Source organism: Lynx rufus, unplaced genomic scaffold (assembly GCF_022079265.1).
Source record: "Lynx rufus isolate CCGP_SWC_20201006 ecotype Redwood Valley unplaced genomic scaffold, mLynRuf1.p SCAF_5, whole genome shotgun sequence".
NCBI lineage: Eukaryota > Metazoa > Chordata > Mammalia > Carnivora > Felidae > Lynx > Lynx rufus.
In genome coordinates, this window is record NW_025814867.1 from 45,818,560 (window position 1) to 45,831,321 (window position 12,762).

Consider the following 12,762-nt stretch of genomic DNA (forward strand, 5'->3'; position numbering starts at 1 on the left):
CTTCCAAGTGAGGGTTATGAACAGTAAACTTTGAAGATCACTGATTTAAACCAACCTGAGAATTTTGTTGGCATTAGGAGTTTGGGATTAAGCTACAATTTGAGTAATTTCAGGGCACCTGGGTGGCTCAGTTGGTTAACCGAGTCTGACTTTTGGTTTCAGCTCAAGTCATGATCTCATGATTGTGGGATCTGGCCCCTCGTGGTGCTCTGTACTGAGTGTGGAGTCTACTTGGAATTGTCTCTCTTCCTCTCTCTCTGCCCCTCCCCCACTTTTGCTTGTGTGTGCTCACTCTCTATCAATCAATAAACTTTAAAAAATATTTTAGTAATTTCAGTCAGAAATTTGAGTCATGTAATGATCCCAATCTGTTAGTCATCTAGAGGTGTGATAGTGGAGTCCTATAAAAGTGGGAATTCTTACGTTATTTCTATTTTGAAATGTATTGCATTAATCAAATTTTAATACTTGGTTTTTGGTTTGGAGACACAATAGTATACTTGTGGAAAACACTTTTATGCCTACGTACAGTTCAGAATAATAAGAGCCAACATTTGACTTCTTATATTGTCATGAATTAACTTGTTGAAAAATCTCTGTTATTCTCTGAAGTAGATAGTCATCTTGTTTCCGTTCTCTGTATGATGGAAATTGAGGAGCAGAGTGAAGTAGGGACCCCATTCTAACTGATCTCAGAGCCTGTACCTGTAACCACTGTGCACCTAGAAATCCTCCCTGTCTCAGTGTCTGCTCGACGTAACCCCCCACCTCCATGTCCACTTTGTTGAGGCCCTGGAGCAAGAGGTAAATACCATGAATGGAATGGTTGTACTGTTTTCAAGAAAATAGAAGTCATACTTGCCTATACACCCAATTGCAAACTTTAGTGTAAAGGATGTTTATGAACTGTTTTTAAGGCACTCAGATGAAACAAGGCTTGTGGGGAAAAAAAAGAGCATTACTGATTTCAACAAATTAATATGCCATACTAAAGAAACACTAATTCAGGATACTGATATCTTACTACATTATGAAGAATTTATATTTCCAAATTCCTAGAAGGCTATGAATAGTGATTTGAGGGGTAAATCAAAAGGCCCCAGCTCCTGATCTAAATTAACTTTCCTTTGATTGTAACTCACAACCACCTATCTGTAAATCTTCTCTGGTAATTTTCTCATTAGGAATTGACTGCCAATTACCCATGTAGATCACTTTCAAGTGAATCATCTCAGGTTATGAAAGTATACTGTTGGGGCGCCTGGGTGGCTCAGTTGGTTAAGCGGCCAACTTCGGCTCAGGTCATGATCTCACGGTCCGTGAGTTCGAGCCCAGCATCGGGCTCTGTGCTGACAGCTCAGAGCCTGGAGCCTGTTTCAGATTCTGTGTCTCCCTCTCTCTGACCCTCCCCCGTTCATGCTCTGTCTCTCTCTGTCTCAAAAATAAATAAACGTTAAAAAAAAAAAAAGTATACTGTTGACCCGTGAACGATGTGCAAATTAGGGGTACAGCAGTCAAAAATTCGCGTTATAGCTTAAAAAAAATTTTAAGTTTTTAATTGATGTATAATTGACATATGCATATAAGTTTTGACTTCTCATAAACCTGACTAATAATAGCCCACTGTGGACGGAAGCCTAATCGATAATACAAACAGTTGATTAACAGCTATTTTGTATGTTATATGTATTATGTACTATATTACAGTAAAATTAGCTAGAGAAAAAAAATGTAACAGTCCACTTCTAGTACTCTACTCTATTGATTGAAAAAAGTCTGCACATAGGGGCACCTGGGTCACTCACTTGAGCATCCAACTCTTGATTTTGACTCAGGTTATGATCTCATGGTTTGTGAGTTTCAAGCCCCATGTCAGGCTCTGCTCTGATAGTGCAAAGCCTGCTTGGGATTCTATCTCTCCCTCTTTTTCTGCCCCTCTCCCCATCTCCCTCCGTCCTTCCCTCCTTCCCTCTCTTTCTGTCTCTAAATAAATAAATAAATAAATAAGTAAGTAAATAATAAATAATCTTAAAAGGAAAAAAGTCTGCCCATAAGTGGGGCCCATGCAATTCAAACCTGCGTTTTTTGGGGGTCAGCTATATTATTGTACAGAGAAGTAGAACAAGTTGTACACTTGAGCCTGTCATTAATAAACAACAGTAAATGCAGTTTATAATTGTGTGTATTCTCATTGGAAACAGGACTGATTTTGATTGATTTGGTTAATTTCTAAGATTGAGATGACTTCACAAAATGAATTTGTAACCCAGAATTTTTACATGTAAGTGGTTTAATTGGTTGGTTTATTTTGCCACATCTATTAAAGGTAGTCTGCTTCTCTGAAAATATTTGCTTCAAATGGATTACTCTGAACTTAGAGAGCCATGTCCTGAAATGGTAGGACCTGGTGTTCCTTGTGGAATCAGGTTAGGGCAAGAGAATGGAGATATAATTGAGACATTTGATTAGGTCTTAGGATATTTTAGTTCTCACATTACATGGTTTCAAAGTGTGGTCATTTTGACATTAGTGAATGTTTTGAATGAACACATGCATTTTAAGGCACTGCTTACTCATAGAATTTAGTGGTTTTACCCTTTTGAGTATAAAAATTGAGGTCGTATATGAGACATTCTCCACAAGTAAAGATTCTTGGGTGTGGGGTATTTTGCAAAAGAAAATGTCATCTTGATCTAATTATCTGTCATCCCTGGCTTGATTGTTTTGCTTGAAAGCAGAGGACTAGTAAATATAGTCAAACGCAATGATGTTCATTTTATTGTGCCCCCAGGATGCGTTGAGCCTCTTGCCCAGAGCTGTCATTTCAGCCATACCATGGGCCTTAAGCTAGTGTAGAACAAAAATTTCCTGTATAAATCTAATGAAAGGAGTCTCCTTTTTTTTTGGATTTAAAGGAGTTCTTCCATTTCAGGTGGAGTAACAAATGAGAAGAAGCTGCTAATTTCTTACTCCTTTGACACAGCCTCTCCATGCATGTCTGCTCTCTTCTTATTACACCTCTGCCCAAGGCTTATCCCTCATGTCACACTTATTTGGAAGGTCATTTATTCTAAACAGAGTAATGTGACGTATTGAAAGATTCTGCGAAAAAATAATTTGGAGGCCTCTTTTAAGAGTTTTTCATTTTAATAGATAAACAAAATCTTTATGTGAGTAGCTCCATTTTTTTTTAAATGGTAGTTTTTCTGCTTTTCTGGGATATGGGGTAGGGCGCTCTGTGCAATTTATTTCATGATGACTGCTGGGTTTACATTTGCATATTTAAACATACACAATTATAGAGTGTTGGAAGTATCAAATGCAATATCTTGTTTTTTTTAGGACCATCACATTTACTTCATCTGTTTTTCATGAGTGTTTGGAAGAAAAGGAAGTATATCTAGAGTGGGATTCTTTTTTATCTCCTTCTAAAAAGAACATTAATTTATTAATTTTAAAATTCTCCGATGATTGGGTCAGTATAGAAATACCAGGACATATGAATGAGGTAAAAGGAGAGTACACAGCTCTGATAATCACCTCTGTTATTCCATCTTATGAACACACATACACGCTTCCGCAACATGTCTAATCACTTAGGTTTTGATGATGACTTAGAGGAGATCTGACTTCAATTAACTCAAATTCTTACCAGTAAGGGTATTTAGCTCAAGATACCTATTTTAATTTCTTCAGTACTCCAAGCCTTCTAGGGCTTTTGGACATGTCTCCTCCCAGTTTGTTGCTCACTTAAGTCTTTGTGAGTGTCAGATATTGTCTGAAGAAGAAGAGAAATCGGTCCTGAGGATGAGATTTTCAGAACTTAGCTTATACGGGAGATGACCTGTTTAACCCAAGCACAGCAGCGGGCTAGCAGGAGACGGGTGGCCGGCCTTCCAGAGACACGACAGTTGATTCTTTTTTCTGCCCAGCAAGTTGTGACCTTCAGGGTATAAATAATGGAGTATGTATCTGATACAGATACCAACTATTCAACTTGACGGTTTTTTAATACCTAGTTGAAGGAACAGAGAACTCATTGGTACTTTTGGAAATATTTGGCCCATTCTCTTAGGTTGACCTTGTTCTCATGTACTATAAATTGCTACTTGAAGATGTAGATTTTCTGTAAGTACAAAAATTTGATATAAACAAATCTTGTGGGCTAATGAAAAACAGTCACTTTTGAAATATCTTTGAAGACTAGTAAAAGCTATCATGATTTACCTGAAAATATTAATTATCAGACACAAATAGGGTCTTCAGGCCCCATATAGAGGCTAATGGTTCTTTTGCAGCTAAATGCATATTTTTCTTGATTTTTTAATTTCATCCCTTCACTCTAAACTCTTGACTTGGCTGCTTCTGGTCCACCTCCCTGAGCAAATCAGAGCCAGTAAACTGATGAAAGCTTTTTCAAGTTTCTTATTTCCTTACCTCCAAATTTCCCTATAGTTTTACCATTTTCTTCCCCGAAGTAGAAAGTTGTCCTGGGTTTTCTTTACAAGCTAATCCAAACAACAAACCATTGTTTCCTATCTCCTGTATCAGCTATCTACCTTCCAATCTGGATTTCCTTCATGGAGATTCCTTTAATTGAAACATACCTTTGGAACAAGAGTTTGCCTTTGGTTTTCCTAATACACCTATTCCCCTCCACCTTTCAAGCTATTGTTCTTCCTGACCAACTACTAGTAAATGCAGGTCACTTGCCTCACCCTTACCATTTCACCATCTACTCTTACTACAATCCTGTTTCCGGCTTTCTGCCCCTACAGAGAAACTTCTCTTTTGAAGTTGATGTGTAGTTTGCTTTTGTTTTTGTTTTTTTTTTTTAAATAAGTCAGAGAGGCAACATTCATTGAGACTTCTTGCTGCATTTGACACTGTCGATGGCCCTCTTAATGTCCCCCCCCGACTTATGTGACCCCCACTTGTCCACTGATCTTGTTAATTATGGAGATTATGTGTGCATCATTTGATGGCTTATTTATCTCCTTCCTGTCTCTACTCTCTTAGTTGTCCCCTCCCCTCAAAGAGAACCTGGGGGTTTTGCGCCCCTCCCAGGGACATATTGCTCTTACCTCTAAGCTGTTACCTCTGTGTAGGTCCTCACGTCACACCACCTACTCGACATTTATAATATGTATCCACCTGTGCCTCCAATTCCTCTCACCTGCAGGTGAATTCATGAGCCCCCTGTCCTTATAAGCTGCTTCCCTCCCCCCCACCCCAACAAATTTTATCTAGTGAGTCCATCTTGAAATCTAGTGAGATGCACGTTCACTCAGATGCCTAATTCTTTCCCAATTTCCTTGAGTACTTTTTGGTTTTGCTTCTTATTGTTTTTTATTCAGGTCACTGAGAGAGAGTTTCCACACCATACAGACTTTTTGGCTTTTTCTCTCTGCTTCTCATTTCTCCTCTTCAGTTCTATCAGTACTTAGCTATCAGGTTAGGTTTTCTACAGAACGTTTTTGTTCTTACTTTCATCCCTGCCCTATTCTTTGAGTCATGTGTTCTTTCATTAGTCCACTTATTTATTCATTGTTTAATGTATTCATCATAAATTAAGTGCCTACACAGTGCCACTGAGGGGACTATAAATGTGAATAAAACAGACCTGGAGTTCTCCGTCACAAAACTGACAGAGGAGCAGGGAAGACAGACATTAAACAAATACCTCGAAAGTGAGTGAATTACACTGTGGCAAGTGCTCCAAAGGCCCTCTTCCCCTCCTTCCTCCTCCTGGCCCAAGGGCATTCACTACACTAAGGTGACAGTGAGGGACCTGATGCTGTAATTATGTACAGCACTTCCACACATGAGGGTCAAGCTATTGAGAGTAAATATTTTAGGTGGCAGGAGGAGCAAGAGCAAAGGAAGGAAGTATCCTGGTGCCTTGAGGAGATGTTGAGTAATACAGTTCGGTGTGGATCTGGGGCGCATGCAAGTGAGAAGTGGAAGTGTTGAAACCTGAATGGACAGTGATGGGCTCTCTGATATGCTGCTTTGCTAAGTGCTTTACATGCTTCATCTCAGTTATTCTTGTAAAAATCTTACAAGGAAGGTGGTGTTAGCCAACGTTTCAGGGGAAGCATCCGAGGCCCAGAAAGGCTCATTAGGACAGAAAGACTCAGGACCATGGAGTCCGCAAGTGCCACAACCTGAATACAGCCATAGCTCTCTCTTACCTGAACTTGGGCTGTTATTGGTACAGTATGGAGCCATAGTATCTCTGTGTTTGTGCTGAGCACATGGGTCTTTCCAAGGTAACTTCTTTTACTATCACCATTTGGGCTTGAAGCTCTGCAAATGCTACTTTTATGACACTGAATCTGTGCTCATGAAGGACAGGGAGCATTCATCCTTGTATTTTCTCAGAGTCCCTACCATCTTGTCTTACCAAGGTAGGTAGATCCTCTAAAAGCATTTGTTCAGTAACTTTGATGACATCTTTCCATCACCCATCACACAGAAGTTTACATTAGAACTGTTTGACAGGTGCCTTATTAACTAAATACATTTGTCAGGACACATGGCTGGCACTGCCTGAGTTTTGTACAGTGTTCTTAGTGCCTTCCCCCTGTTCCCTTTACAGGGCTCATATGTACACATCCCGTCAGACAAAAAAGAAATACAACAGCGGTACTCTGTAATGGCAACAAAAATTGGAAATTAATAAGCAGCTCAGGTCATGCCTCAGTGCAGCCAAATGTAGGAATCACTCTCTATGTTGACTTTATCCTGTGATTAGGTCTGTCTTTTGAAACTTGAGAGGAAATTGGGATAGTCAGAATATTAATAACAGCAGTTTCTAGAAGAGACCTGCTCCTAGCTCTTTTTTTTTTTTTAAGATGCAAATTTGAACACAAAAAATGTTACTAATTCTGGACGGGGTAGCAAGATGGACTGGCAGGGTATACAAATGCATATTTCTGGTGGAGTATAACAAAAAGGGTATCGGTGGGGAGAAAAGGGGTGCCTTGAATGCAAGCATGTGAGGACAGTGATGGAAGGTGATAGCTTAGAAGACGGGCTCTCGTTTCAAGAGTAAAATGTGACTTTGTGCAAAGTGCACATGTGAAGTACTTGAAATGAAGCATTGGGATTTTCCCAAGTCTCCAGGCTTTTGCTCTTTTTTTTAGCCATTAGCAACACATTACACTTGGTCTTCCCTAGAAGAAACTCTTTTCTCCTTCAAGCTCCTTAGAATTAGGTACTGTTAGGAAGGGTCCTTGCCCGTAACGGATGAACATATACAGAAAGATAAGAAAAGTGATTGTACCGAAGGATAGAAACTTACTAAGAAAATGGAAGAATATAGGATCTGAGAGAGAATTTAGAGAGAAAAATTCAAAACCAGTCCTAGGAGAGAATATACACCCTCTACTGTTTCACTTAAGCTAAGGAATGTGTTTGTGTTTGTGTGTGTGTGTGTGTGTGTGTGTGTGTGTGTTATGTTGTGATGACATAATTTCTTTTCCCTTGTGGGAAAAATAGTGCTTGAATTTACTGTGTCTGCGGCACAGGGGTGGGGAGGTATTCCCCTAGAGGAAGGTGGTACTGAACATGTTTGCGTTTGCAACTCTTTACCTCACACCTAACGAGACCTGGACTCTTTGTTGTTAGGTCATTTGGAAATAAATATACATACACCTCACCCAGTCATGTGGGAGGCCAACGGAACAGTTTTTCTCAAAGTATTTGAGGATCATAGCAAGATCATTTTTTGAAATAGGAAATATTTAGTGATGCTTTATATAGAAAACCAAGCTTACTAAGAAGTAACATTTTCCTTAAGGAAAAAGTGTGACTAAATAGTATGTAATATGATGTGAAATTAATACCATGTTAAATTTTAAACAATGAAAAGTTTTCAAGAGTCAAAACTTACTCTGTAGAGTACGCCCACATCAAATGCTTCTATTAAGACTTCGGGTCAGTTGACACTTTTTTTTTTTACTTTAGCAAGTTCCAAACTGGAAAAACAAGGGTGTTGCCAGTGGAGGTTGAGGTGAATTGAAAGGTGGGCGGGATGCCACCGCCAGCCAGCACCGAGAGGCTGTGGTTAGTGCATTTCATGGATGGGAAATGCAGCCCCGCCCCTGCCAACAAGGGTTTCAAAATGCATTTTCTGTTTTTCAGGATGAATCTTCAAGTCATGAATGTAACCAGCGCACAATCCTGCTTTATGGAGTGGGCAAAGAGCGTGATGAAGCGAAGCATCAGCTGAAGAAGATTACCAAAGATATTTTGAAAATCCTAAATAAGAAGAGCACCACAGAGACAGGGGGTAAAGATCCTTAATGCCTTTGCTCCCATTGGGCTGTCTTTTGGCCTTCCTGTTAGCACAGGCTTTATCAGAGTCCTGGATGTCACTGTCACCAGAGTGTTTCCTCTCATGAATGACTGTCATCTTGAAATATGAATAAGCACATTGAAATTTTAAGGCCTTGGTTCCATTTGTAGTAAGCTTTATATTAATTTTAATTTTAATTTTCTGCCCCCCCCCCTTTTTTTTTTAAATCCTTCCCATATTTCCTATAGTAGACCTAAATGAAGTACTGAAGAATGAATTGGAAACCCTTAGTCTGGAAGAGTTCCACTTCTTCAGTTCTCTGCCATCCTGTTTTAGGCTTGTAGTTTGCTCTGAGTACTCACATTTGCACAGTAATTGAAAAGCATGACAGTGTAGTTGCTGATCTTTTCTTACATTAGTCAGAACGATACTTGCAGTAGGTTGCTGCCTATAACAGCGAGCGATTTCAAGTTACACAGAAATTTGGTTCTTTGCTCGGTAATGCCTTCTTTCCTTGGAAAAGCGTTTCCCCATGCTTTGGACATAGTTTTTTTTACATGAAACTATGCCTTATATTATGTCACCACATTGCATAATTGGAATTCTGTAATTATCCACTTCACATTTGCCTAATTACTCTTTTCAAGGATTGTTTATTTTATCAGGCATTTATAAGATTTAAAATAAGATATCATTATATATACTTCACTGCCATTACTGGTGTTTATTTCTTTTACTTAAATAATCAAAGAAAAAAAGTGTTTGGGTTTTCCCTATTTATACAGCATTCGCACAGACTCCTCTAGGAACCCTACGTTGTTGTTCCGTACAAAAGACACACATTTTTATGAACCTCTCTCTCCCCAGGACCTCTGGTCTTTATATTTGAACCAGATGTTTTCCTAGAGCTTGTCCACACTAGATCTTTGCAAGAGAAAAGTACAGAGAACTAATACAAATAGCTCTCTGTCCTCTCTATCGGTAGATGTGCACATGCAGAAGCAAGGTACAAAGGCAAGATGGTTTTCAGTGTGAATGTGGTAGTGCAGGTGTCTGATGTCTGTGGCAGTTGTCTTTAGAGCATAATGGGAGGGTTAACTTTCATGTGATTTACAGCTCTTCCCTGACCCCCTTCCCGTCCATTGCCCCTGAAGGACCTTGTACCACACTGGCTTCGTGAGGGAACAACCAAGAATTGTGGATGGGAAATGAAACCTTGTTGTTGTTGGCTTGTCGTTATTGAGCTTGGTTTTAGAAAACAAACACCCACCCCCCCCCCACCCCCGAAACAAAGAACCTGATCTAAGAAAAACTGTTGATCAGTTGTTTTGCTGTTTCTTTTTGTTTGAGAAAAGAGGAAATGGATTGCATTTAGAAGGTTGAATTTAGAAGCCTTGTAACTAGCTAGCAAAGGGATTTGAAACTTCTTTTTGTGTACTTGGGAACTGGGTGGACACTGTCTTCTTTAGAAGGGTCAGTAATACATGTTTTATTAACACTAATTGTAGAGAGTCTTTCCAGCTCTTAGGGAATTTGGGGGTTTGGGAGGTTGAGAAGAATGGGAAAGGGGAGGAAACAATGCAGTGTCTTTTTCTGTTGAGCCTACTTCCTTCCTTCACAGTGAGTGTTTAATGCCCGACTACAGTCTGTCCTATCTTTGTACCAGTCTTTTAAATAGACACTTCTCACTTTTGAACTCACAAAGAGAACATCTTTGTTCTTCCATGCTACTTTTTGAGTTATCAGCAATAGAACCACCACTGTGGAGTGGCATTTGCAGTGGGGATATTTGTCTTTTCCTCATTTTAGATAAAATTCCTCAATCACGTATGTGTTAATTTGGGATGTAGTGAGCTGCCTTCTGACAATAAATAGTCAAAGGTTAAGTCCCTCCTTAAAACCTACTATGCTTGCCAGAAGCTAGCTAGCTGTACTTCAGATTAATGGTAATTTGTCCATCGTTTCAGCAAAGAAGAGAATTGGTAAAGCAGGAAAATATAGTTTGTGTTAGCGTCTATTGATTTGTGCCTATATAGTGGTTTCGTATTGTTTTGAGGAAATCATTAGAAGTGGTCTCAGATCAGCCAGGCCTTATCTAGGAGTTTAAATGACACTTGCAGTTGAACATCGTCAATCTTCATTTTTCTATTTACACTGGCTGGTCATCTTTGGTTGTCAGTGTTTTTTTTTTTTTTTTTTTTTTTCTTTTTAAGTACATTAATGAAGTTTACCATGAGAATAAAGACAAATGTCAGGATCATACACTTCTTTTTTTAAAAGAAGACCAAAGTTAAGCAACATAAGAGCAATAACATATATTATGAAAGCAGATTAAATAAAGTAAATGAGGAAAATCTGTAAATTATGACTAAATTGTTATTCATGTAAATATCATTAAAATAGTCTATTGAGAACTACCACTAATTTCTTAAATGTTTCTTTGAAAGTGAATGTAAATTGCCAAGAATCAATTGTATATTCTTTATATGAGGTTTTAAGAAGTTAGTTACCTGTAAGTAAATAGATCCTATTTAGCATAAACCACAATCACATGCACACACACACATGCATGCACACACACACGCATGCACACACACACAAGATGCATTTGTGAGTTCTCATGGTGGCAATACTTCAGATGTGTTATTTTTATTTGTTTTGTTTCCAGGAAGGAGTGATTAAATATATTAACTTCACTTTTACAGTACATTATACCCAAAATCATTGATGTGAGTTTTCAGCCTTGGATCAATGATGTTAGTAAATGGAAAATTCAAAACTTGGATATTTTAAATATGCTTATTACATGTGAATAGCTATATTTAAGGCAAACCACCATAGTTAAATTGAGAATAGATATTGAAAAACAAGTAGGTTTAATGAACTTCTTTGTTCTTATTCTTTGTGTTAGATATGGTGTTTTGAACAAAAGTGGCACAGTCTCTTACCTTTTATTACCACTCACCTTTTGATTCTATTTACTCTGGTATCAGGGTTTGTTAGCTTTAGGAAATAAAACTCCCTGCTGAGTGTGTGTGTGTGTGTGTGTGTGTGTGTGTGTTTGCACATGAGCATGAAGCATCTAGACTATGCTTCCTTATATTTGAAAGAGGATCTCTTTTCTTTCAGTGTTATTTTCTAAAACCATTAGATTTACCTTTATCAACATCGTTTTGAGTTGAGTGAAATATTTGTGTCTTTAATAGAAAAAAATCAGTAAAGTGGCCTTGGTACTCTGAAAGTAAACTTTCCTAAATAAGATATGAGTGGTAGAGCTCCCTTCTTATGACCCCTGAGAATCGTAGTGTTGGAAACGATCTTAGGAAGCATATAATCTGATCTTTGTTTTTTTGTTTTCTTATTTTAGATTTGTCTTTATAAATTCATGTATTTAAAGATATTTAACACAGGACTTAATTCTTTTGGGTCTTATCCTTAGTACTGTTAATAAGAACTAGAGTCCCCTGGGATAAGAAGTGTTTATAATTTTTTTTTTATTTTGGAATTTTTTTTAAAACTTCTTCGTGCTAAATTGATAAATGTAGCACTTTAACATTATGTGGAGAGATTTAATTCTTTGCTACCCCTAACAATGTTAGAATGGTATAAATTTCCTTTTTTACATATTAAATTTTTGGGAATTAATATCCTGGTGAATGCCCTAAGAAGATGCCAGTGACGTATCCTGTTCTGTCACTGTGACCATCGGTAATTTTTACCCCCTTTCATTGTTGCTGTCTTCATATTTTAAGAGTTAGAAATGTTTATAGAGGTATTTCCCATTAGTAGCCAAAATATGGAAACTACTCACTAGAATTAAGAAATAAATGGTGGTATATACATGAATGAGAATTACTCCTTTTAGAACAAATTCCTTTTAGAACAAATTAAAGTTGCCTCAATAAAATGGATCAAGCTCAGAAGCATATTGTTGCATGAAAGATGCTGGATGTAAAAAGTATCTCTCATGGTTCCAAACTGGACATTACTAATCCAAGCCTTTAGACTTTCGGATCTTGGTTTCCTGGGGCAGAGAGGACTAGAAGGAGACTGAGGGGTTTCCGGGGATCTGGTGTGTGATTTTGTGCTTTGAGTCTCAATTATGTGAGTGTTTTTACTTTGTAGATATTCATAGTTTGTGTGCCTCTTCATATATGTTATACTTCAATAGAAAGTATCCACTGAAAAAGTCAAGAGCTTCTATGAAATGAAAAGTAATGTATCTATTGTATGTTTAGTTGGAGATGAAGGACAAAAAACCAGGAAGAACAAACAGGAAGCATTTCCAACTCTGGAGACTGTGTTCACAAAACTTCAGCTCCTTTCATATTTTGATCAGCATCAAGTGACATCTCAGGTAGCCATTTAAAACTGTGTATTGTGCATTTGGGGTTATTCATTTGCACTGCGTAACAATTTCTTTCATGCATTATATACTTTTGGCTTTGTTTGGTTTTTAT

The 12,762-nt window shown here is 38.1% G+C and overlaps 2 protein-coding genes across 4 annotated transcripts in view; one reads left to right on the plus strand and one right to left on the minus strand.

Moving 5' to 3' along the window:
• Window positions 1-12,762, plus strand: part of MED12L (mediator complex subunit 12L) — a 336,181-nt gene that overhangs the window by 248,501 nt on the left and 74,918 nt on the right. The window contains exons 17-18 of the mRNA XM_047100061.1: window positions 8,149-8,296; window positions 12,541-12,659. Of these exons, the coding sequence (XP_046956017.1) occupies window positions 8,149-8,296; window positions 12,541-12,659 (267 nt within the window). The remainder of the gene's footprint in view (window positions 1-8,148; window positions 8,297-12,540; window positions 12,660-12,762) is intronic.
• The window catches only part of P2RY12 (purinergic receptor P2Y12), a 32,562-nt gene that overhangs the window by 5,020 nt on the left and 14,780 nt on the right, over window positions 1-12,762 (minus strand). Inside the window, exon 1 of one of the 3 annotated variants that reach the window (XM_047100067.1) lies at window positions 7,898-8,155. The exons of the other annotated variants lie outside the window; for them this stretch is intronic. The gene's annotated coding sequence lies outside the window, so the exon portion shown is untranslated. Of the gene's footprint in view, window positions 1-7,897; window positions 8,156-12,762 lie in introns of those variants that run through there. 3 annotated transcript variants of the gene reach the window in all.